The 25,085-nt window shown below is 40.9% G+C and overlaps 1 protein-coding gene across 2 annotated transcripts in view; it reads left to right on the forward strand.

The window, feature by feature from the left end:
• chd7 (chromodomain helicase DNA binding protein 7) overlaps nucleotides 1-25,085 on the forward strand; it is a 90,291-nt gene that overhangs the window by 34,006 nt on the left and 31,200 nt on the right. For both annotated transcript variants that reach the window (XM_081598313.1, XM_081598311.1), the window contains exons 4-12: nucleotides 4,049-4,521; nucleotides 15,417-15,561; nucleotides 17,349-17,480; nucleotides 17,673-17,738; nucleotides 19,894-19,949; nucleotides 21,542-21,656; nucleotides 22,346-22,429; nucleotides 22,547-22,684; nucleotides 24,295-24,416. In XM_081598313.1, coding sequence (XP_081454439.1) covers nucleotides 4,049-4,521; nucleotides 15,417-15,561; nucleotides 17,349-17,480; nucleotides 17,673-17,738; nucleotides 19,894-19,949; nucleotides 21,542-21,656; nucleotides 22,346-22,429; nucleotides 22,547-22,684; nucleotides 24,295-24,416 — 1,331 coding nt within the window. The remainder of the gene's footprint in view (nucleotides 1-4,048; nucleotides 4,522-15,416; nucleotides 15,562-17,348; nucleotides 17,481-17,672; nucleotides 17,739-19,893; nucleotides 19,950-21,541; nucleotides 21,657-22,345; nucleotides 22,430-22,546; nucleotides 22,685-24,294; nucleotides 24,417-25,085) is intronic.

The raw sequence follows: 25,085 nt of genomic DNA on the forward strand, positions 1-25,085 counted from the left end.
ATCCTGGAAAGTCTTTGAGCGAATGACATAACATATACAGGTCCTTCTAAAAAAAATTAGCATATTGTGATAAAGTTAATTATTTTCCATAATGTAATGATAAAAATTAATCTCTCATATATTTTAGATTCATTGCACACCAAACTGAAATATTTCAGGTCTTTTATTGTTTTAATGCTGATTATTTTGGCATACAGCTCATGAAAACCCAAAATCCCTGTCTCAAAAAATTAGCACATTTCATCCGACCAATAAAAGAAAAGTGTTTTAATACCAAAAATGTCAAACTTCACATAATTATGTTCAGTTATGCACTCAATACTTGGTCAGGAATCCTTTTGCAGTCTTCAATGCGGCGTGGCATGGAGGCAATCAGCCTGTGGCTCTGCTGAGGTGTTAAGGAGGCCCAGAATGCTTCGATGGCGGCCTTAAGCTCATCCAGAGTTTTGGGTCTTGCGTCTCTCAACTTTCTCTTCACAATATCCCACAGATTCTCTATGGGGTTCAGGTCAGGAGAGTTGGCAGGCCAATTGAGCACAGTAATACCATGGTCAGTAAAAACAGTGGTTTTGGCACTGTGAGCAGGTGCCAGGTTGTGTTGAAAAATTAAATCTTCATCTCCATAAAGCTTTTCAGCAGATGGAAGCATGAAGGGCTCCAAAACCTCCTGATAGCTGCTGCATTGACCCTGCCCTTGATAAAACACAGTGGACCAACACCAGCAGCTGACATGGCTCCCCAGACCATCACTGACTGTGGGTACTTGACACTGGACTTCTGGCATTTTGGCATTTCCTTCTCCCCAGACTTCCTCCAGACTCTGGCACTTTGATTTCCTAATGATATGCAAAATTTGCTTTTATCCAAAAAAAAGTACTTTGGACCACTGAGCAACAGTCCAGGGCTGCTTCTCTGTAGCCCAGGTCAGACTCTTCTGCCGCCGTTTCTGGTTCAACAGTGGCTTGACCTGGGAAATGCAGCACCTGTAGCCCATTTCCTGCACGCGCCTGTGCACGGTGGCTCTCGATGTTTCTACTCCAGACTCAGTCCACTGCTTCCACAGGTCCTCCTAGGTCTGGAATCGGCCCTTCTCCACAATCTTCCTCAGGGCCACCTCTTCTCGTTGTTCAGCGTTTTCTGCCACACTTTTTTTCTTTCCACAGACTTCCCACTGAGGTGCCTTGATACAGCACTCTGGGAACAGCCTATTCGTTCAGAAATTTCTTTCTGTGTCTTACCCTCTTGCTTGAGGGCGTCAATGATGGCCTTCTGGCCAGCAGTCAGGTCAGCAGTCTTACCCATGGTTGCGGTTTTGAGTAATGAACCAGGCTGGGAGTTTTTAAAAGCCTCAGGAATCTTTTGCAGGTGTTTAGAGTTACTTTGTTGATTCAGATGATGAGGTTAACTGCTCGTTCAGAGAACCTTTTCATGATATGCTAATTTTTTGAGACAGGGATTTTGGGTTTTCATGAGCTGTATGCCGAAATCATCAGTATTAAAACAATAAAAGACCTGAAATATTTCAGTTGGTGAGCAATGAATCTAAAATATGACAGTTTAATTTTTATCATTACATTATGGAAAATAATGAACTTTATCACAATATGCTAATTTTTTGAGAAGGACCTGTAAATCTAAAAAAAAAAATTTTGGATTTCGCATTATACCCCCTAACGTCCTTTAACAGAAATCCTTTTTTCCAGACTTTAGTCTTGGTGTTTGCAACACAACTAACTTTTCAAAGCAAATTCTGAATATGCATAATTAAATATCCCATTTATAAAAGGTCTTTGTTAGGCAAATGTGTGTTTGGATCCCTTAAGAAGATGCATTAGATTGGAACATTAGACGGTCTGGTTTATGCCAGTGGTTTTTATCTGAGCAATGAAAGCTTTCGTTACAGCTTCAAGTTTCATAAATGGCAGTCGTCACTATACGTAAGGGATTTAATGGTAGGGAGAAAGTCCACCTGATGCTGTACAGCATTTCCTGGCGGCATGGTAATGGGAGACCTTTGGACTTTATAAGATAGTCAAATGATGTGCTTGTTTTATCATCCCAGATGCAGCGTGCAGCGAAGTTTTGACTACAGCTGAAACTATTTTGCTTTTGTTTCCCCTGAACATGGTTTATTAAATAGGCAAGTTGTTTGGCAGATTACTTGAGCAGTACATAGCTGCAATACAACAAAACAGAGGTCAGCGGATGTCAGAAAAGTCTGGTGTTATAATGTTAATAATTAGACAATAGATGGTTTTCATGACCCGTACCGTAGTTACACCTGAGCATCTTTGGTGTGTAGTTTGGATCTTTTTCTTCAGTTCTTTGAGTCACCGCTTGTTTTTCAACGTGTTTTGGACGATATAATGGCCCTTTTTTGGTTGGAGATGCTTTAAAATGTCGACATGTTAAATTCATACTGCAGAACACCAAACCTGACGCAGCAGTGAGGTGTGTGTGTGCGCGCGCCATTGTGTACACACCGTGCATCTCCATTGTCATTCCTGTGATTGATTACCTAAGAAGCTTGGCAGGAGGACAGATTTATCTCTTGGCACTGCATCTCACCATCTCTCTCTCTCTTTTTCCGCTACCGTCTCTCTATCCCTCACTCCTCTGGTTTACCCTCCCTTCCCCCAGATTTGTGCGTCTAAATGGCTCAGTTTACGTGTGTGTCAGCAGGTGTTTGTGGGGGGGTTGTGTGATGTGTGACCTTGCAGCACTTCTGGGGTTGTGTGTACATTAGCATTCTTCTGATGGAAGTGAACTTTCAGCGATGGCATCCAAACTCTTTCCTCCTCCATGTGAATAAACTATAGTGTATATGAGTGTGTGTGTGTGTGTGTGTAGAGAGAGAAACTTGCTGATGCTCACACACGCGTAAAGGAAAAAGAAAAGCGCACGTGTTATACATGCACACCAACGGACTCTCAAAGGCATAGTGTCTCTGGCTGTGCTACGGCGCGCGCACACACACATTCTCCCTCGCTGTGCCTTTTTGAAGTATGGAGATAATTTATTCGTGTCATGATGCCTGATTTCCCATCTGCTACTGGGACCCTGAGCAGCTGGAGAGAGAGAAAGCGGGAGGGAGGCAGGGAGGGAGAGAAGAGAGGGAGGGGGGAGGAGAGGCAGCTGGAGAGGCTCCCAACAGCTGGTAACCAGTTTCCTGTCACCGAAAGCTTACTTGGGAGCAAAGAGGAGGTGCAGGAAGAAGGAGCACCGAGATTAGTCTACAGGAGAGAGGAAAAATGAGGTGTCAGCCGGTTTGTTTACTAAGGTTAGCCTGCTGGAGGACGAGGCGGGGGGGGGGGGGGGTGGAGGAAGGCGGAAACTGTAGCAACAGGGAGTCAAGGATGGGGAGGAGATGGCAGCCGTGCTCATGGATGGATAGAAAGATGATCCCCTTTTACCCCTCTGCTCTGTTGGCTGCCATTACTGACTGATTCAACCGCCACCTTTCAATCCATCGGTATTGACTGACAGGCTGGTTGACAAACCAGTGTTGAAGCAGAACAAAAGCAGGAGACTGGGATCAGATTGTCACAGTTTGGTGCAATAGTTTCTCTGGAAAAGGAAAATGAATAATTTAAATTCTATGTTTTGATATTGGCAACCAATCAGCAGACACGCTTGGTAGAGTATTTGTCAGACAATCGCGATGTATTCAGTTGTAATTGTTTAACTTTTTAACTTTTGTCAAAATTCAAAGTGACTGCTTTGCTGATTTAATATTGAAAATTTATGTCATGTAGGCTAAGAATTTAAAATACACAAAACAACCCATTTTCAACTCGTATTCCTGTATTTTTAGTCTGCAAGAATAAATATTTTTTTGTAGTTATCAGTGAATGAAACTTTGCTAAACCAGCATTTGCAGTTCTGTCTTAAATTATGAAATGATCCAAGAAAGTTTCATTTAAAACGGTTATAATTTGCGTGTCATTTCTGAAATTGTCTTTTTATGGTCAAGTGAATTATTCATGTCTTTGCTATTTAAAGTTTCTAAACTATTAAATGTGATGTTTTTTTTCCCTTCCTCCCACAGCATTCCCCCTCAGACCTGTCAGGTGATGCCTCAATGATGGTTACCGACAGGCCGGCGGTTGGTGCCGGAGCCCCCAACCAGCCTATCAGCACAGAGAAGCCTACTGATCAGGAGACCAAGCCAAAAAAGAAGAAGAAAAAGAAAGCTAAAGCAGTGGAAGAAAAAGAAGATGGAGGCAAGAAAGAAGCAAGGGAAGGAGGAGATGAAGACGTAAAGTCTGAGTTTCCTGCAGCAGGAAGCAATGCAAGTGAACAGCTTATTGGCACAGGAGCTGTTGAAGGGAGTTTGCCGCCACCGGAGGAGAAGAAGAAGCGGAAAAAGAAACCAAAGGAGAAGACGGAGGGCAAGGAGCCCAAAGAGCCCAAGACCCCGAAGACCCCCAAAACACCCAAGACTCCCAAAGAGCCCAAGGAGCCCAAGGAGAAGAAAGCCAAGACCACCACACCCAAGGCCAAGACTCCCAAGAAAACCAGGTAGAAACACCTGAAACTACTCATAAAGATAATTATCCAGTGGTTTATTTTTTTCCTACCAAAAAAGTTTGCCAACAAGTGAAACAACAATAGAATTTTGCAAAATGCAATTTTTCAGAAGTGTACTGAAGAAAATACAGCTAACTCTCCGTTGTGGTTATTTGGGTTAATTACATCACCAGAATTGAGCTGATCAGATGGCTTTAGCGCGCACTCGCACGCACGCACGCACGCACGCACGCACGCACACGCACACACACACACACACACACACACACACACACACTCACTGTGGCGACGAGAAACATTTACATATTCCGACCTAGATTCTCAAGCATTCCACTTTCATTGGAGTTGCACAGAGTTCAACCTCATGTGTTTGAGCCAGTTTGTTCCAAATGACTCTGAAACCATGATTTATGGGTCGCTGAAGCAAACGGTGATGACGGGTATCATGTCCAGAACTTGAACTGGCACCAAACTGTTTATTTTCCCTTTGCTTTTAGACCGACCCGTTCAGACTGCTTTGGTTGTTCTCATCGACAGCTTCCCACGTGTTTAAACACAATTGGAAAAACTGAAATAAAACTAATTGGGTTGCTTTCTGGCTTGTGTGATGGCATCGGAGAGAATTTTGGATGGGAAATGTTTCTTGATCAAAACGGTTTGCAACAGCATCAAAACCTGATAAAGAAATTTTGTGCATGTGACAAAATTATTTTCACATAAATGCTAAGAGTCCAGGCGATACTTATAACTGAAACCGTCTCTGTGCAACTTCCTCTACAGTTATTGCTTTATTATACTGTGCAATTCTCAAATTCCTGAAATGTATTTGGGTTTATTACCAGGTTGTTATATTTTCGGTTCCGCATAAACTCAAGCTGCTTTCAGTAAAAGTAACTGAGAAAATACACTCCGTATTTATTTCACCTTCTCTCAATCCCACACGTCATAATCCCAGATAGTCTAAGAGGCGAGATTGATTTGATGCATCACAGGAAATCTTCTTGCATTTATATTGAAAGCCCTAAGTGACTTCACACACATAAACACGAGCTCGTCCACACACATGCACACGCCGTATCCATCACTCATGTGACCGACCAGGGGGAACTGAAAGGGTCACAACCTCTGAGCTGTGAACTGTAGCACACAGTGTTTATGTGGGTGTGACTCTCTGATCACAGAGTTTGGCGAAGCATGGAGCGAGGGCTCTGTGACGGATCCGAGTATCAGTCATATTCATACATCGCTGTGTCAGACACCGAGCTGCGCGGCCGGAACTTCAGGTGGAAGGTGAAGCTCTGCTCCGGGTCGTGCCTGTCACCCTGCCTGGACATGTCTCAGACAGACTGACTCGGTGACACTCGTCGTAAACCTTTTAAATGTTCATTATCCTTTCAGAGTAAATCTATGCGGTTTATGAGCTGTGCAATTATTTCGGAGACTCGAGTAGGAGTTTCTGGTGGCGGATTAACACACATTTTGGATTCTGTGGAGCATTTCTGCCAGCAGGAGAGTGTATGTGGGATTGAGTCAAAATAAACCACAGTGTGTGTTCATTATAACGAAGGAACATGTTACTTAATGGCTCCCTCTATTTGAACAATAGAGTTTTATGGCACAGATCAGTTGGATACGTTGGGCTCTGAATTCACACCTACTAGTTAGATAAATTCACTGATGGTGTGGTTCATCTCGCGTTAAATATAGCATATTTAATTCTTCTAAATGTTGACTGATAAAAGGAAGTGTGAAGAGAATGATGATTAAAGCAGGATGCAGATTTTCTTGACTGAACATATAATTATCAGTTTTTGTCGATATTACCTCTGTTTGAATATTTACTCTGTGCTCTCTGGTCTTATCTTTTCTCACTTTTTCTAACAGCTGTTATCACAGTCCTCTTTTTACTTTCCGAGGCAGCAAACAGTAAGCACTGTTGTTTCCTATACGTATCGATTACTCAGTCTGGATATGGATGTTTTCTCTGCCATAAACGTAAAGAAACATCGGCTGTTTACCAGAATTGAACGATTTTTATTTTGATTGGTCTGTCCAAATAGTCAGAAATGGAAAAATCCAACCATTACCATACTGGTAAATTTCTCATGTTTAGGCACAATGAGGCAGCACTCTGAACAACACTCTTTGGTGTGGTAGGTGTTACTTAAGGAAGTACACTTAGTTTATTGTTTTCATTACCAGTGAAGGGTTGAAAATGAAGTCAGAAGAGAACTGAAGAACAAACATGGGGTTTAAAAGAAAACTATTTTCCACAATATGTTTCTTCTGACTTTGAGAAAGCATGACATTCGGGAGATAATAGGAAGGCTGAACACTCTACTTCGGACTAGCAGGAGTAATTGGTAATCACCTGGTGGAACTGTGCTTCTTCTGATCTCATTATACGAACTACTTCTCAGTTGAATGCTCCTTAGAATGCAAACAGCATAATGAGGATTGTTGTGATGACGTGAAGGAGTGTCAGAAAGAGCAGGAGCTTCTTAAAGAGACAGAGGCCCAATTTCTAATCTACAAATTACAAAGTCAAATTTCTTTTATCTTTGATTTTTATGGCATTTTTCATAATGAAGGGTAGCGTAGTTACTTAATCGCTCTATAAAATTGCCATATATACCTGGAAAACACTCAATACTGCCTCTTCAAAAGATTAAAAAAGTGGTTTGGCTGTTATGGTACCTTGTTTTAATTGATTTCTTTAAAAACTTCTGAACCTGAAGCCAGGTTCTGGAGCTTTTTGACTAAATCGTTTCGTTCAACTTTAAAAGTTTTGGGACCCATTGCTAAAGAAAATGCATAAGAAAACTGCTGTATTTGCTATGCAGACTGGGCTAATCATGCTAATTGCTGGCATATGATGCTAAAGACAGTTTAAAATTGCATCTAGTTTTTTTTTTTTTTGTCAATGTAGAATAGCTTTTTGTATCTATAAATACTTTCTAGGTGTAGGAACACTAGAAGGTTCAGTATTATTATTCCAAGAGTGAAAGTATATTTGTCCAATATCAGCACCAGGATTTCAAAGCTCTACAAGACCCACACGTTTGAAATCGGCCTCAAAACTCTGATTTCCAAATCTCTGATTTCTTTGCACTTTGTTTCACAAAGTCCGTAATCTAAGGAGTAGCGCAAAACTGTAGAGGGCTTCGGGGTGTTTTGCGAGGCTCAGCACATCATTGTGAAGGTGGAAACTTGATCGGACTGAGGAATGTGTCAGGACGCGCCCCCCATCCCGCTCTCGCCCCACGTCCTTCAGTCTCTCTCATCTCTCTTTCCTCTCGGCCTCTTTTTTTATCCCTGGCGAAGGAGGAGGGCCGCAGCAGCAGGCAGGGGGTCAGCGCTGGGGGAGGTTTGGTGGGTGTGTGAATGCATGCACACGCCGGCCACTAGAAGAGAGCCGGGGCGTGGAGGTGGGGCAGATGAGTGGGCTGGACTTTTGTGTGCACATGCATGTCTTGAGGGGGGGAAGGGATGGGGGAGTCATTGGTAATCTTTGTGGCAGAAAATGGCGTCTAATGATAATGAGGGCCATGCTGCTGACCACTCCACAGCCCTGTGTGTGTGTGTGTGTGTGTGTGTGTGTGTGTGTGTGTGTGTGTGTGTGTGTGTGTGTGTGTGTGTGTGTGTGTGTGTGTGTGTGTGTGTGTGTGTGTGTGTGTGTGTGTGTGTGTGTGTGTGTGTGTGTGTGAGAGAGAGAGAGGGCGGGCGGGCAGAGGAAATGTGGGGGTGGGGAGTCCATTCTCAGCCCTGTGTGTGTTGGTAAACTAAACTGGCTCTTATCTGTTGTCAGGCTTTCCTCCATCTTGAGTGGTGGCCTGGAGCTCTCAGGTTAATTTAGCATAATAATGGCTGCCGGCCATTCACTCCTATTCTAAAATGGTGGACCTCTGCAATCACCCATTTATCTCCTGTTTTATTCCTTCCTTTCCCAAATCCACCCCTTCCCGATGGGGCTCGTCATCTCTTCCCCTCCGATATCTGCTTTTTGTAATTGAAGTCAAGGACTTGCATAACACTTGATCAATACAGCATAATTTTTTTTGTTTATTTGTTTTTGGGAAGAAATTTGGCATGGCTTTTATGAACTTGAGTTCATTAGTCATAGCTCATTCTCCATAAACAAGCCTTCCAGTCTTTTAACAAGTGTCTTTTTAATGACAAAACATCATTTAAAAGTTTTACATGTTAATTGCCATTAAGTAGAGATATTTTCTTAGCTGTTCTTAGCAGCAGGACTTCCTTCCCAAATCCGATGATGTCCTTAAAAGCCTCATTTACTGCATCTTAAAGCCATAACACAAAACCTTTTTCTATTTAAAAAGAAAAGTTTTTGGGTGCTGCCAGCATTCATGTTCCATTAGATTTTTGGGCAGGCAATATATGCTGCAAACCTTAAGTTTCTCTCTCTCTCTCTCTCTCTCTCTCTCTCTCTCTCTCTCTCTCTCTCTCTCTCTCTCTCTCTCTTTGTCACACCACACTGCAATATGTTTTTTTTTCTTCTCTGTTTGCTGTATTTGCATTTCTGTATGAACAAATAAACCGCCGTAGAGCAGACGGAAGGCTTTACTTTATGAGTGTAAACGGGATGTTGAGCTGCGCTGTAAAACCATCTGAGCACAGGCTGCTTTTTGGGTTTCACTACCATTTATTGACATGTTTGTGGCATTCTCAGAAGTCGCACTTTGTCAGCAAAGCGTTTGCAGAATAAGTTGGGGCAACAACAGTTTGCACACCAGGCAGTTCATTTTATATAGGCCCCTTTGCAGACTTTGAAATCGGGATAATGGTGTGTATGTGAGTGTTCTCATTTTTCATTTTTTATGAGCATGTTCTGTTGCATTTCGGTAATTTATTTATGCTGTATTTGTTACTGACTTTTCCTGTTGGGATTGATTTTTGCTGAATATCTCTAAAAACATGCAAATTTATTAACTCCACCTAATAACATGTGCTTCTACTTTTTAACCAATGAATGACAGCCAACTATAATCTACCGGTGCTTGTTTTTTTTGTTGTTGTTTTTTTACTGCAAGCTGTAAAGGAGGCGCATGGGCTGGTGTGACATTCTACTAAAATTTTAAGTAAAAAAACACATGGTTTGACAGCATTTTTAAAAAATATAAATGAAAAATGCATACTTAATAATCTGGACTTAGTCATTTGAAAGCAACCTGAAGTTTTGATTCACAATTTTTTCCTTAAAATTTAGCTGTAGTTTTGTGGGGGGGGGGGGGGGTTTGCATGCATTCACCATATGATCACTTTGTTTTAGGTAACCTGCACAGTTTTCCTTGGTTTCCCTTCAGGTAGACTGAGATTTTACCATCCCACTGCTAAATAGATGTTAAAAGTAAAATTTTATGTTTAAGGTTTACGAGAGTCTTGACTTCTTCAGTGCAAAATTAAGAAAAAATAAAACAAATCAGTTTTCAAATAGTATACATGCGATGCTGCTCTTACAGCCAAACAATGTTACTGTAAAGAAAGCGAACTACAAGAAATTACTTTTTCCCATTTGTAGTAAAATTTCATTGTGAGCGACAATAAAATTTAACAAAAATTACATTTTTGTTAAAGTTATGAACAAATGAAGATATGCTCTTTCTGCTTTTTCTTTTATGCTAATTTGATCTTGCTTCTAAACTTTTGCCCTGTAGTGAAGGTTCTGTCCAACACTTTTCCTTGGCATTTCAATAAAAACACCTTAGATCATAAAATTGTTTTGATGACAAAGTTTAGCGGCAAAACTGACATTCTAAAACCAGTGTACACTTTGTCACCGGTAACTGGCCCAGGCCTATTAAATTTTTTTCAAGTAAGGAAGTGCCTGGTTCATTAACTCATTATGGCAAAAAGAAAAAGAAAAAAACACTGTCAAATTTGATTTAAAACACAAAACAAAGGCCGTTCTCTGTTGTGCACTTTACTGATGCTCTGAGCTGTCCAGGAGTGGGTGTGAGCGATGCGGCGAGAATCAGGTGGTTTACTTGTCCAGTCAGCTAACTGCTCTCCTCTGACCTTGCCTTTCCTCTCCATCCTCATTTTCCCCCCCTGCTCCCTCCATCACGCCGCCTCCGTCTACCTCTCTCTGAGGAAGCACATCTATAAATAACACCACTCTCAGCTGCCACACCCTTCCCTCTGCGCGTATGTTTGTGTGTGCAGGGGTGATTTGTTTGCAATACACAAAGAAGTCCAACCTGCATGCAGGCAGCTTGCTTTGTGCATGTCTGCAGACGTGAATGCACACACAGCACTTTCTGAACATGCAGAGATGTTTGCATGCACGTTGCCTTCTGGCCCTCTTTATGTCTCTTTTCAAGAGGAGGGGCCAAAGAGGCTTGGTGCTGTGACTCATCACAGCAGCAGGTGTCCCTTACACTCCGACCCTCTTTGCTGTTGTCTTCTTCCTGTCTCCATCACTCTCCGTATTTTACTTGGAAGCTCCTGTTCCTATTTTTCACTGTTCAGATCCAAAAGCATCATCTCAGCTCCCTTGTTGATGGTTCCCATAGTGCTCCATAGCAGACTAGGATGTGTGAATGGCCTTGCTACACACCTACATCAGGGTGAATGAGACACATTTGAGAAGGTAGAAAAAGGAGAAACTGTCATTTGCTTCGGAATTGGAAAAAATAGTTTTTTCCATTGCTAATTTGTTCCCTGTGATTCAACCATTTCTAAATTTCTATCAAAAGTTGAGTTTTTTTGTCAGGTTGATTTGTTATTGATCCATTGTCTTTTTGTTTTTTTTGGCATTTATTTGATTAGCTAAAAAGAAAAAGATTATTGTACTCGGTGTGATACAAAGACAGACACGTAAAATAAGCTCAGAAATATAAAAAGCACAATCTAAAAGGCTGATTCAGGAACAGCTTGAGGCAGAAACGTGTAACGTGTAAACGTGTATCTGCTGGTTCTGCATATAAGGTTACTGTACTGTTTGCAACAGTTTATAAACTTTATAGAAATAACGTGAGGAGCCTCCAACAATATGGGAGGAGTGCTCCAGTGACCTAAGCTCCCATCACTGTCTTTTGCAGGGCCTTACCATTAGAAAGCCACACTAGCTGTATTTCCATTACAAACGTACATACTTTATCAATATTCTGCAAATGTCAATTAAAACACATGAATAAATTTGTTCAAGTCATTAAAAACAGGCCATCACAACTTCCTGTCTTCATCTTTTCCGCCATCTGGTTGTTGATCACGTGACTCGTAAAAACGTGTTTCCATTACAGTTTTGTGAAATGCAAAACATCCTAGCGTAATTTTTTATTTATTTTTTTTTGTAAAAATCGGAGTTTTTTTTTTTTTTTTAATTGACTCATTTTCATTGAGTGCAATTAGATGGTTAATGGAAACGCTGCTAACGAGATACAGCCCTGCTATTTGGTTTACATTAAATATTTCTGTGATTCTTTAAGTTATAACTTATTAAAATTTTTCTTACTTTTTGAAGTTAATTTAATGTGCTTTCAGAAAAGTGCAGTAAACATTGTAACTTGTTTGTACAATGCTATGAACAGTGTCTCGAAGTTTCCTACTTCTATTGGGCTTCTACGTTTCCAGTAGTAAGTAAAATTTCACTGACATAAATGCCTGTATAAAATAAGATTTAATAAGTTTCATCCCCAAAAACTGTGAAAGCACTTAGCTTAAAATTTAAACCATATCTGCAATTTTGTGCAGTAAGTAGGTTGAAAAAGCAAGTCAGCTGGTTTATTTAAGCTTTTTGAAAAATGCTTACAGTGCTGGGTGAGTCTGACTTGAAAGGCTTTCTGTGTCATCTTCACCGCCAGTAGAAAGTCTAAAAGCAGAAATTAGGACTATAACATGCTAGTAAAGTTTAATAGAGACATATAATTTATATCAGAACTAAGACACAATGCGTGTTTGGCTCTTAAATAAATTCTCAATCTCAAACAGTAGTGACTGTAAGACCTTGCTTAAGCGATTTACATGCTTTGTTTGTAATTTTCTTAAAATGTAAAATTATTTTTTGTTGGAACCAAAACATGCTTAAGGTGGCACATTTGAGAAAAAGAAAGTTGCCAAAGTCCACTTTATTGTCCCGATTTGATTCATTGATTGCGAAAGGCTCTTAGAGGTGAAAGATTGGTGTGAAGAGGGCTGAAGAGATGCTCCGAGCCGAGAGGTGATGTTGCAGTTAGGAAGTGAGGCCATGAAGACGCTAGGAGGAAGAGAGGGGAGAAGGCAGCCAAGTGGAGATGTGTGTGTGTGTGTGTGTGTGTGTGTGTGTGTGTGTGTGTGTGTGTGTGTGTGTGTGTGTGTGTGTGTGTGTGTGTGTGTGTGTGTGTGTGTGTGTGTGTGTGTGTGTGTGTGTGTGTGTGTGTGTGTGTGGCCAGATGGCTCCAGCGTGTGGCGACCAGCCAGAGGAACAGGTGCAGGTCACATGACCAGCCGTTACCACGGAGATGGTGATTGCTCTTGGCGTGAGGATGAAAGGAGAAGGGCCCCAGGGACAGAGAGGGGGTGAGAGATAGAGAGAGGGGAGAGAGCAGAAGGAAGGAGGGGAGGCGGTGGAGGAGAGCGATCCTGGCGTACAGTTCTGCAGAGGGCAGACTCAGCCCAGAAAAAAAAAACACACACACACACACACACACAGTTTTAACGTCAGTTTGGGAGGAGGTTAGTTGGACAATTGTTTCCGTCTGGCCTAAAGATATAATGTAACATTTGTATTGTAATGGAAATCGGCCTGTTGTATCCAAACGCTGCTGGTTCTATCTGGGATCCAGTTCCATGTTTTTGGAGAAACATATTTTAATCCCAAGTGTGAGCAACTTTATGAAATCATTCAGCCATGTTAATTTTTTTAAAATAATTTTGAATCTTCAGAAATGCTTTACAAATATCATTTTTTGCCTTTAAATCTAGTCAGTGCAACAAATATTGTAGATAATGATGTGGAAAGTTTTAGTTTATTATTAAAGAATTTTTTTTGGCAGCACCAAGTTGTCTGAAATAATAAAAATTGTTTTATGTTCTCCAATTTCTCTTCTGATGTTTACTCTCACATGAATAGTGAGCACTCATGCTGTAACATCTTCACTTGAAAAATGCCGCACTGCATTGTAGGGAACTGCTACAGGGAACATATTTGTCGGTTATTATTTTTGGTTTGGTTTTTTTTTACCTTGAAGTATTTTGTTGATTGCTTTAAAAATTAAGCCTCTTTTCTAAAATTCTGGCTGAAGCAGGTGGAGATGTTTCATAGGTTCTGCTTCTCTCAGGACACAGACTTGCCATATTTTCATCTGGAAAGTAAAGTAAATATGTTCTAATGAGATTAGTAGCTTTATCAATTGCCCATATTATATACATATCTGATTAGGACATTGAATACCATAAAACTTTAAACTCATACACACAGAGCTAACATATAGCAGAAAATTAACACACAGGAGCCTAACCAGTGTTAAGAAAACCAAATTGAACAATGAGTAAATATTAGGTCACAGTCAAAGCACACTGCTTTACTTTTACTCTCTGGCTTTTGAAACATACTATGAAAACGGAAACTTAATGTGCAATACTGAAACAGCAAAAGCTGCTCCACCCAAATTTTCTTTGCACGTTTTCTGGCAATTTTCTGGCAAGTCTGATCTACTGACTTGCCAAACATTTTCTGTCACTAATGCCTCATTTCCACCGAGTGGTACAGTTCGGTATGCCACTTTATGGTCCAGCGTACTTCAGAAATCGTTTCCACCGCCAGATACAGTGGATCCTGAGGCACTGAACAGTCGAGATTAAACTCAAAGTGGCGTTATGCATAATGTGACATTATGTTAGCTTAACGACAAACATAACACAGCAGTGTTTCTTGTGCTTATCGTAAGCAATGATGTTTATCTGTCCACCAACCGATGGACTGTTTGACACCAGTACCTCCACCCCAATTGTTAAAATAATTTAGGAAACTGCATCGACCCATTTCGTACCGCTCTGTCTAAATGAAGCGTTAGAAGACATGTGTTGGCTAATAGAGTTGTACTGAAACTTGGGCAGTGAAGTTGTTTTTGTCACCACAGCTTCACACGTGCTGCAGTGATAAAAAGCTTATCCTCCACATGTCAAGATGATCCTATCTGCGGTGAAAAATGAGGCAGAAGTCATGTGGAGTTGGACCGTACTGTACCGTGTAATAGAAAATCAGCACTGCAGAAATGCACGTCTACCTAATAAGCCTGGCATTGTTCTAAAAACGGCAGGAATACACACGAGTGATGAATTGCGAATTTGCCCTTAAACGCGGCCGATCAGACTCGGGATTAAAGCAATAAAGGACGAACTGTGAGCGAGTTGGCTTCCTGCGAGCGGCGCATAAGAACACGGAGACATGCTGTACGAGAGACAGCGGAGGGATGCTGAGTGTCCTCTCACCTCTGTGGTGTTACTGCACACACACTCGCAGATGGAGCCAGCTCCTCTTCCTCTCCATGCCAGAGATTAGTGGAGGCCTGGGGAGAGCTTGGCTCCGCCCACCTCCTCTCTCAGGGGCCTCTCTCTCTGTCTGCCTGTCTGTCTCTCCGGACCCCCCTCTCGCTTCCTCTCTGTGCCTGTATCTCTCCATCTTGCTCCCATGCCTCCATGCAGTCTTTCATCATATTAACCCCCTGTGTGCCAGAGCCTTAGGCACACTAATGATTTCTAAATGGGTAAATCAAACATGGCGATTGCCCTGGGACAGACAGATACACACAAAAATACGCACACACACGTACATGAAGGTTTGGTTGTCTTTTACTAAGATAGTCTTACAAAGAATGAGTTTTGTTGTATTTTTACCCTTTTTCAAATCCTGCTGCTTACATGTTTTTAATCGTTTATTCCCGCAGCAGTAAAAAGGTGGAATCAGAGGGCGGGGCCAGCGCTGCTAAGAAGGACGCCAAGAGGAAGAGAGAGTTGTCAGTCGGTGACGATGTGGAGGTGAAGTCTCCACTACCCTCTCCTCCTGAAGAGGAGGATGATGATGGTGTGCAGGTAGGCAAGAGACAGGTGCTTGAAATCCTTAAACGCTTGAATTTCAATTGGGTGTTTTCAGCATTTGGAAAGTGCTTTATTTCTGTATAAAGTCCTTGAAAGTGCTTGATATTCAAACCGCACAGTTTTGAATTGAAGTGAAATCTAACACTTGGTTCAAAGCCTAATTTTGGAAAACTAGATATTTTTATACACCTAATAAAAACATACTTTTTTTCTCACTGTCAGAAGTTAAATCAGACTAAACTTTTCTTGGTTTAGGTCAGTTAGAATTAGCAAAAATATTTCTATTTGTTGAATGCTTTTTTGTTTTGTTTTCAGCTCCAAAGTGTAGTGCTGGACATTTTTTTTAAACTTACCTAGAAAATGCTTGAAAATTACTTGAATTTTACTGTAGGAAAAGTGTACAAATCCTGAAAAATATCCTGAATTTTTTTTTTTGCGAGATTTGACAATTTAGGAAGTGGGGGAGGAATACAAATTCACAACTCTAATAACCACAGCACGGCTATTTCAGGAAGCCCAGCTAAAAAAGCAGAAGGCCATCAAACCACTTCTGATCACTCACGGTCACAGCTTGTAGAGAAGGCGCTGAGCCAGTGAACGTTTGTGTTGTAAACCAGCCTTGTTGACAGACCCGCGGGCCAACCGCGCCCATTGGGTTGTCACCATCCTCTGTCAGCAACTTTTTAGCCAGTGATGTATTTTGGAAACATTTTGCTTCAGATTTACTATTTAACCTCTTTGCTATCAAACCCCAGTAGCGTGCACCATGATGCACTCCTTTATAAATGCCTGCTTAAAATGTGAAGTGCTAATTAGAGGAACAAAAGCAAGCTGTTGCATCCCCTCCTCACACTGAGATTTATGAGTAAATCTTATTGTTGCCCGTGAAGAGTCCTGGTTTCCAACAGAAAAAAGGTACGTTAGCAGCTGTGTTGCTAATATGTTCCCTAAAGCCTCACATCGGTGTTTTCCTTTTTTCTTTTTATAGCAAGATTTTAGGCATTAAAATAATCAGCATTTTGCTGACTTGCGTGGATAGGCATTATGAAAATGAAGGCTGTTTTTTGGAGGGGAAAGTGAATTAATTAAGTTAAATGCTGAACCATGTGTTTAAAAAAATATTTGAATTTCTACCTTGAAAACTTCCATGCACTTTTAATATTTTAAGAAACCGACATACCGTAGTTAGCAGTTGTTAAGTGCAAGGTCTTGAAAATGTTTTTCGATTAAAAATCTGAAAAGTGTGGCAGTGGCTTGCATTCAGTTTCACTGCTTTATAGACCAAAAAGTTCAGTCTTGCTATCTGACCAAAGCATCCGTTTGCTGCTGCAAACATAATTTCTTGTCGCTTTCTTTCAGCTTTTTTGATTCTCTCAGTTCAGGCAGACAGTGTCATGATCTCCTGGTAGGTTTGCAGTTGTGCCAGACTTTACCCATATTTGGATGAGCAAATGCGCAGAGGCCAGGCAGGTGTTCAAAACTTGATGGATTGTTTTATTACGCAACCCTTAATTAAACTGCCTTGCTTTTCCTCCTGGCATATCTGCTAGGTTTCTTGGTCTATTTAGCGGTATCAGTTGGATACGCAATTTTTATTAGTGGAAAACCTTAAACAGTATTTTTCCTTTAAATTTTAATCATGCGTCACTTTAACTTTGTCAGTCACATGAAATCCTAATGAAAACCATTAAAGCTTGCAGATGTGATGTGACGAAATGTAATTAAGGTCAAGGGGAGTGAATGTTTTTGTAAGCCAATGCTGATGTGTTTCTTCCGTCCAGAAGCGCCGTTCGAGTCGGCAGGTAAAGAGGAAGAGGTACACGGAGGACCTGGAGTTCAGGATCTCTGAGGACGATGACAGCGGAGACGATTCACCAACACCAAAATCTCCCTCGTCCTCCTCACAACAACAGGTGAGGCCTGGGATTCTAATAATCGGTTCATCTTGCTTCACTATTACTTTTTACTCACCAAAGATTACAGTTTTCTTTTTACCTTCTCATGAAGTTAGCTTTCCATACAACTACTTCCATTCACAAAGCAAATATTTGTAGACTTTTATTTTACTAATCTACAACAAAACTGTAATTGTTCTCTTGCTTTAGGATCTGACTGAGGCTGAAGGGCCTGTTGTGGAGAAGATCATGGGTATGCGCAGCGCCAAGAAGCAAGTACGTACAATACATTTCAAAAAGTATTCACTCCCCCCACCCCCTTTGAAACAATTAAGTCAGATGTTTCAACCACTTTAGCTTAATACCAAGCAGCTAGGCATGCAATCTGTTTCTACAGAAACAAGTGACAGAATGTGTTGCTCTGAGTTTGGACGCTTCTTGCTTTTAAATATCACAAAGTGAACTATTGGTGTTAATATAAGAAAGTATGTTAACAGCAACTCACCAGCATTCAGCAGTGTTCATATCTGCAGACTTCCAAAGTCTGTGTCCTTCAGATTAGCTCAAGATCAGTGATTAGAGAGCTTCATGGAATGAGTCATGTAAACTTTTCTACCCCCAAGGGGCAATTTGTTGTGCAGGCAGCAGTGAAGACATTAAAAACGCATACAAAAAGTTACAAAAAATGCAAGACCATACGATGTGGACTTGGCTAATAGCAGCTGGAACAAAAGATTCTTTTCAGTCTCTTGGTCTTCTAATATGGCTTTGTGTGTCTCCAAAGGGGAGCATGCTGCCCACAAAGGCTGGCAAGGTTCTGCCAAAAATTATCCTGGCCTTCTTCTAAGACCTGGAACTACAGAGGTCACTCGGGTCGTTAAGAGATATGCCAGCATTTTTACTACAAACCTTATTTTGATGGAAAGTGCCAACAGATAAAAGTATTTCCAAGCAGCTGCATCCAAGCCTTACATCACCAATTGGAATGCAGAGAGTCGGAACCGCGAGTGTGAACTAAAGCTCGCCGCCGCTGAACTCTAGAGCCTTTGGAGGAGCGTTCCCTGGAGGGCCAAATCATGCCTCTCTGTCTCGCAATGCCATGCATGAGTCTGGGTTTGGCTGCAACCAGGAGAGCGGTATTTAGATCAGTTTCATGTTCCCGACTCTGGGGGAACAGTTGTTAGTTGGCCACTTCCTGTTCCGATATGATGCACAAAGTAGGGTCCATGAAACACAAGGGAGTTGACTGCAGCAGAACCGAACTGCAAAGGGTTTGCTGACATCTTATTAAATTATATGAATTGAGACCTGCGTGTCACTAAAATGTGTGTAAAGGGAGCAAATATTTTATACCGTATAGCTCATCTCAGACTGTGACACATCACGCAGATGCATGCGCGGACATGACTCAGACTGGCCTGAGTCATGGTTTACGTCATGCGAGTAGTTGCTCCACAGCTGGCCTAGGGAGATTACACAGGCGCGCTCACACACGCGGACAGTCAGACATATGCCCTCACACACAGACTGCTAAGACGGTCCGTATTCACTTTGTAAGCAGATACAGGAGTTCTTGTAATTCAATATGTGTGTTTCTGATTGACTGCGTGTGCGTCGGCCCCGCTTTGTTTTATGCGCCTTAACTAAGGAAAAGTCGTCGCTCAGCCAACACACACACTCACTCACCAGCCAATTGTGCTTTGCCAGCCAACTCCCAGTGGGGGGACTCTCCACACACACACACGCACACACACACACCCTTTCTCACAGCTCCATTCAGAGTTGACCCCAGGCTTGGCACACAGCCAAAACCACAACGCTAGCTAAGCCAGACGCCAAGCTAGTGTTTCCTCAGGCAGTGTGTGCGCGCGTGTGTGATTGATGATTCATGGCATTACAGTAGTAGTGGTAGTACAATGATTCTGTGTGTGTGTGTGTGTGTGTGTGTGTGTGTGTGTGTGTGTGTGTGTGTGTGTGTGTGTGTGTGTGTGTGTGTGTGTGTGTGCGCGTGTGCGCGCGCGCCTGCTGCAGCTACATTAAACTGAATGAGTCAGGGCAACTTAAGAGCTACTGGGTTTTCTTCTTTCACAAGTGTGAGAATAAAGTTTTTTTTGTTGTTTTTTTTTTACTCAAAAATTTCAATTTGAATTTGTTTTGTGTAGAAAAACACCTAAATGTATTCTTCAGTTTGACTAATTGTCATCAAAAGGTCCCATATGTACAAGACTGACAACAGAAACTGAACCTTCTTCTAAGTCCGACCCCCCTAACTGATAGTTGGTGTGAAATGGTGTGCAGGCTCCTTGCGCGCCCACTTCACCATTTTAACCACATGTTGTATAACAACGACGAGCCACTTCTGCTCTTTCACCGTTCTGCCACTATATTTGCTGTGATTATTAACCTTTCTTATTTTCTCCCTCCTTTTCAGCTGGAGTCAGGCGAGGAAGTGGAGGTGGAGGAGTTCTACGTCAAGTTCAAGGGCTTGTAAGTTGTAGCTTGAGGTTTTTTTTTCTCAGCTCTCTACCTCTTTTGTCTTTCACAGCAAGGATTCTTCTTTTTTTAGACCCGTTCTCTCTACACACACACACCAGGGCGTCCATTGGTCTATTAGTGTGAAAAGCTCAGGACATTCTGCCTGAAAAGCCGTATTCAATTTTCTTTTATGTGCCAATCGCTCCTATTTTGGTTTCAGATCTATTCTAGCATCAATAATATAAGTGGTAGCAGCGCGGTCTCTGCATGCCATCGTATTGCTAAATGCATGATATTCCTGTCATGCTGGCCTTTTGTGTCAAGGTTACCATTTGGCTGAGATGGGGGGGGGGGGGAGAAATTTCACGTCGACAGTAGATTTGAACATTTCTTTACACATCTGACAAGCAAAGTTAAATAGTGGTGTGGAGTCTTAATCTTTCAGAAATCAAAATAAATAAAAAAATATTTATACTGTAAAAGCTACAAAACATAAAAAGCAATATTGGAAATGGAAACAATCCTTCAAATTTTTTTATATGTTTGTTTCAGCACCACAACGTCTGTAATTTTCAAAGAACTTTAGCCCATAGGAATGATCTGACAGAATTTTTTTTTTTGTTTCAACACTGATGTACCTTGAATCTGTCCATTTTTATGCAGTTCATGCAAAAATGAGCCCCGTCTCTGAACTGCACATGCTGCAGAATCTTCATAAAGTAATGACAAACTAAATGGGACATAATCAACAGGTTGGGCTGCATTAAAAATGTTTAAACCAACATCTTTTGTTGTAAGACTTGAGGCCCGACTGGTTGCACAGCACATCTGTGACTCAAAGGCGTGATGCGTTTGTGACAAAGTCAGCGCACGCTTTTATATGTTGACTTTTACAGCACTTATCTTATTTTTTATCTTTAACTTTTACACTTCCTGCGCTAACACAACAGCAGCTTACTGCCTCGTCCCATCAGAAACAACACCAGGTGTTTCAGTACTAGCAAAAATGGTTTCCCTTTTATCAAATTAATACTGAAATTTTGCTGCAAACAATTAGTTAAATTTGATCAGTATACTTGTCATCTAAGTATAATTAATTATTGTTTGTACTTTAGTGTAATATTTTGTGCAATCTTGTCCAATAATACGTGTTTGCAATAGCCTGAATTTATCCTTATCAGTCTTGGTCAGAATCATTTCTGTTTCATAACACTTTCAAACTTAACCAGAAGAGAAGGGAATGTTAAAGATGTTGCCTTCTCTCGACCCAGCTAGTTCCCTGTGGCATTTGCTTGAATGAATTTCTTCACTGCAAAAACACAAAATTTTACCAATTATTTTTGAAAAGAAGCGGGAGCTTGTTTTAAGTCAATAATTTCATTAATATTGATGAAAAAGTATTAGTTCCACTGACGGATAATAATCAGGATTATTAACTTAAAATAAGCTCCTACATCTTGCTGAAAATTTACTTATAAGTCAGTTTTGTCTTATTTCAAGTGTGCTGACATATTTGCACTACAAACTAGATCAAAAATACCTACTAAGATTGGGTGTATTTGCAGCGTTGCTCTGAAAAAACTGAAGTGTCTGTTTTGTTTCAGTTCGTACCTGCACTGTCGCTGGTCGGAGCTGGAGGAGCTGGAGAAGGACAAGAGAATCCACCAGAAGATAAAGAGGTTTAGAGCCAAGCAGCAACTCAACAACTTCATCACTGAGGTAAGAGCAGAGATCTGCTATCTCAACACTTACTGCTAAAACCATCTGCACCAAAATGGTGAATCCACTTGTTTTTTTAATCAATATTTAAAACTAGATGTAACTAACAACTATTTTAGTAATCAATTATTCTGCTGATATATCAGTGAAAAATGAACATATTCTGCGCATTTTTTAACCACTTAAGTTCTTTTATTATACGATATTATTAAAAGATTCAATTAAACAAATAATTCAATAATTCAAAAAATAAGAAAATATGTCATTACCTGAAATGCAGTAGCATAGCATTCCCCAAGTTTACACTTGTAGGACAAGATAGAAGAGGGTGTTTAGTGGGATATTTTTATTTATTTATTTATTTTTACAAAAATAGAGCCAGGTGAAGATAAAAATAGCACTTGAGGAATACTGTGTAGAACATATTTACAAAGAAAGTTTATTTACATTAAATGGAAAATGTATATGTTGTTTGTACAGTTTTGACTTACTTGCTGCTCTGAGTATGTTGTTCTTTCAGCTGCATATTCCAGCTAACGATTAATTGATTACCAGATTAGTTGACGATTTTTTAAATAATTGATTAGTCATGATTCATTTGTTAATCATAACGGCCTTTTTTGATATTTGATGTTTTATTTTCTTCTTGGAAATTAAATAACTTGGTTAATTTCTAATCCATCTCGCAGATGGACGATGAGCCTTTCAACCCGGACTATGTGGAGGTGGACCGAGTCCTGGATGTTTCAGAGAGCACAGATGAAAATGGAGAGGTACTTTGCTCTTTTTTTTCTTGGTTTTCTCATTTCTTGGTTTTTTTCTCACCACAATTTATTTATTTATTTTATATTATTTTTCTTAAAGTTGACCAAACCTGTTTCTCCATCTAGATTGTCACCTTATATTTGGTAAAATGGTGCAGTTTGCCTTATGAAGACGCCACCTGGGAGCTGAAGGCAGACATCGACCAGTCTAAGATAGATGAATACGAACGCATCGCAGCGCGCGAACCCAACACTAACCGAGTGGTGAGTAGATGCTCTCCGGGTGCTGGCCGCCCGGTGGGCGTGCCGGTACTTTTCTGTGTCTGTTGGCCGGCTTCCTCCTCCTCCAGATTTACGGCTCCTTTAACTGGTTTCCACAGGGCCACGTTCTTGTGGTCGTACGCTCTCAGCACACACGCTGATGAACACACGCCCTGCTCTTGTGGCCTGGCCAAACCACTAACAGTATGTTTAATGCTTAACAGAGGGAGCTGGCTGGCTGCGGTGTTTTTTCCTCCATCCCTCTTTCTGCTCCCGTGTCCGTCTTTTCAACGACTGTCTTGTTTTCCCTTAAGGAAGATATTAGAAATGCTCCATCATGCAGTGGCGGCACTTGGAGGGGGATTTATTTAACCACTAGTTATTGTCAGACGGCAACTATTGCAGTAGACTTTCATTTCCCTCTGAGGAGGAACTTCAGAGTGTAGCCTATTGCTCTACAGCGGTTTCTGTAACCCATGAAGAAAAATCCCAAATGAACTTAAAACTGAGTTCCTTTACAGTTTCATCTGGAACAATTGGGAATTTGGGGAAATTTTTAAGCTAGAGGAATTTTTAAGTAGAGTTATTGAAAAAGATGAAAGTTTGTATTTTCAGAGTTTATTCCCCAAAACGATCCATGTCCATCTATTTGTTTAATCATCCAACTTTTATTTAAGCACATTTTCCCCAACTTCCTTCTACATCCAACCATCTCATTAGTATTTTTATTTTTGTCCACCCATCTATTCAAGCAACTTAACCCTCTGCCTTTTCCTGCTTTGTTTTTGTTTTTTAGGATCCATATTTATCCTGATTAGAAATGCCATATATAAATAAGACACAGATATCCTTATTGTCCCACAATGGGGAAATTTCTTTGCAACAGCAGCAAAGTGATGAGCAATAACGGCAAATAGACTCAGACAGAATATGAAATGCATATAGGAACACAATAAAAATACTGTAAAGTAAGGCAAAAATTTCAACATAAATACAGCGTAATTCTAAAAAAATTACTCTAGTCCAAATGAATGTGAGGTGGTTAATTAAAAATATACAAAATGTGCAAATTTGCTGTAAATCAAAAATAAATGTCTATATTTTTAGTTTCAAAATGGTCTCTATCCACCCATGCATCAACCTGTTACTGTGATGCTGTGAATGCTCCAGATTGTTCAGTTGCGTACCATTTGACAAGCTGGCAGCTCATTTTTCCTCTCCGCGTCGACTCTCTGGATCATGTGTCACCGTATCACAGGCAGATTGTGCAAATCGACCCAACTCACCTCCTCACCGTTTGAACATAAAGCTATCTTCGTCTCGGTTTTCCAGAAGGGATCGTCTTACCGAAAGCAATGAAGATGCATAACTACTACTTTCTCGCATATTTAAAACCGAAATGCTAATAAAAGCATCATGCAGGAGCAACTGAGTGGCTCGGACAGGAATCGTTTGTAACGTACGTCCAAAAGCAGAAGTTGCTCATTTGAGCTGAAAAAGTGAGCTTTAAAAGCCGCAGCCCCGACTTCAGGAGCCTCGCCCTGATAATTCACCGGGGATTAATGAGCCTCTCTGCGCTTTAACAACCTCGTATCATTTCTACTTGTGTCAAGGATCGGCCTTCTGCAGCCGACTGGAAGAAGCTGGAGAGCTCCAGAGAGTACAGGAATGGCAACGCACTCAGGGAATACCAGCTCGAAGGCCTCAACTGGCTGACTTTCAACTGGTACAACTCGTAAGTGACTATTAATTGTGTTGTCCAAGATGAATCTCCTAACCGGTGCTCTGTCCTGTGCATGAAACAGCACTTCATTAAGTCGACTTAAGTGGACATTAAAGTTAACATTAAGTGTCTCGGTTCGATCTTGCTGTTTAAGTTTCCCCACTGGCGCCATCCAGGAGTAAAATATACTCTCCAGTTGTATGTTGAGTCTTTTAGGCAAGCGCGCTCGAAGGAATTGAATTAAAGATTACAAATGGTGCGTTTGAGCCTGTCATCCGTTTGAAAGTGAATACCGCAGTTGGATTTTCTTTACTATCTGACACATATTTAAGAAATATGGTCAAGCTGCAGAGGAAGACAGACTTTTCCAGAGATGCATTACCAAGTATTTTTCCAAACGTGTCCCGTGTGTTTTTTGCATTAGATCACAGCAGTGGAAGGCAAACTGACAAACCCTACTGGAAAATTGGCGTTGCTGAACCAGAATGGGGGAAAAAAAATCTTTTATTTTATGAAGGCGGGTCTTGAAAATTCATGGAATTTAACATCAGGGCCTCAGTGTACACAGAGCGCCTACGTCGAAAGCAGGAGAAATTCTTACAGTTCAGTGACACTAAATACAAAGAATCTAAAATCCTCTGTTTTTGACTTTTCATCCTGTCCACGTCACCATCATCATCA

The sequence above is a fragment of the Poecilia reticulata genome, chromosome 17 (assembly GCF_904066995.2).
Source record: "Poecilia reticulata chromosome 17, P_reticulata-male-v2, whole genome shotgun sequence".
NCBI classification, from domain to species: Eukaryota; Metazoa; Chordata; class Actinopteri; order Cyprinodontiformes; family Poeciliidae; genus Poecilia; species Poecilia reticulata.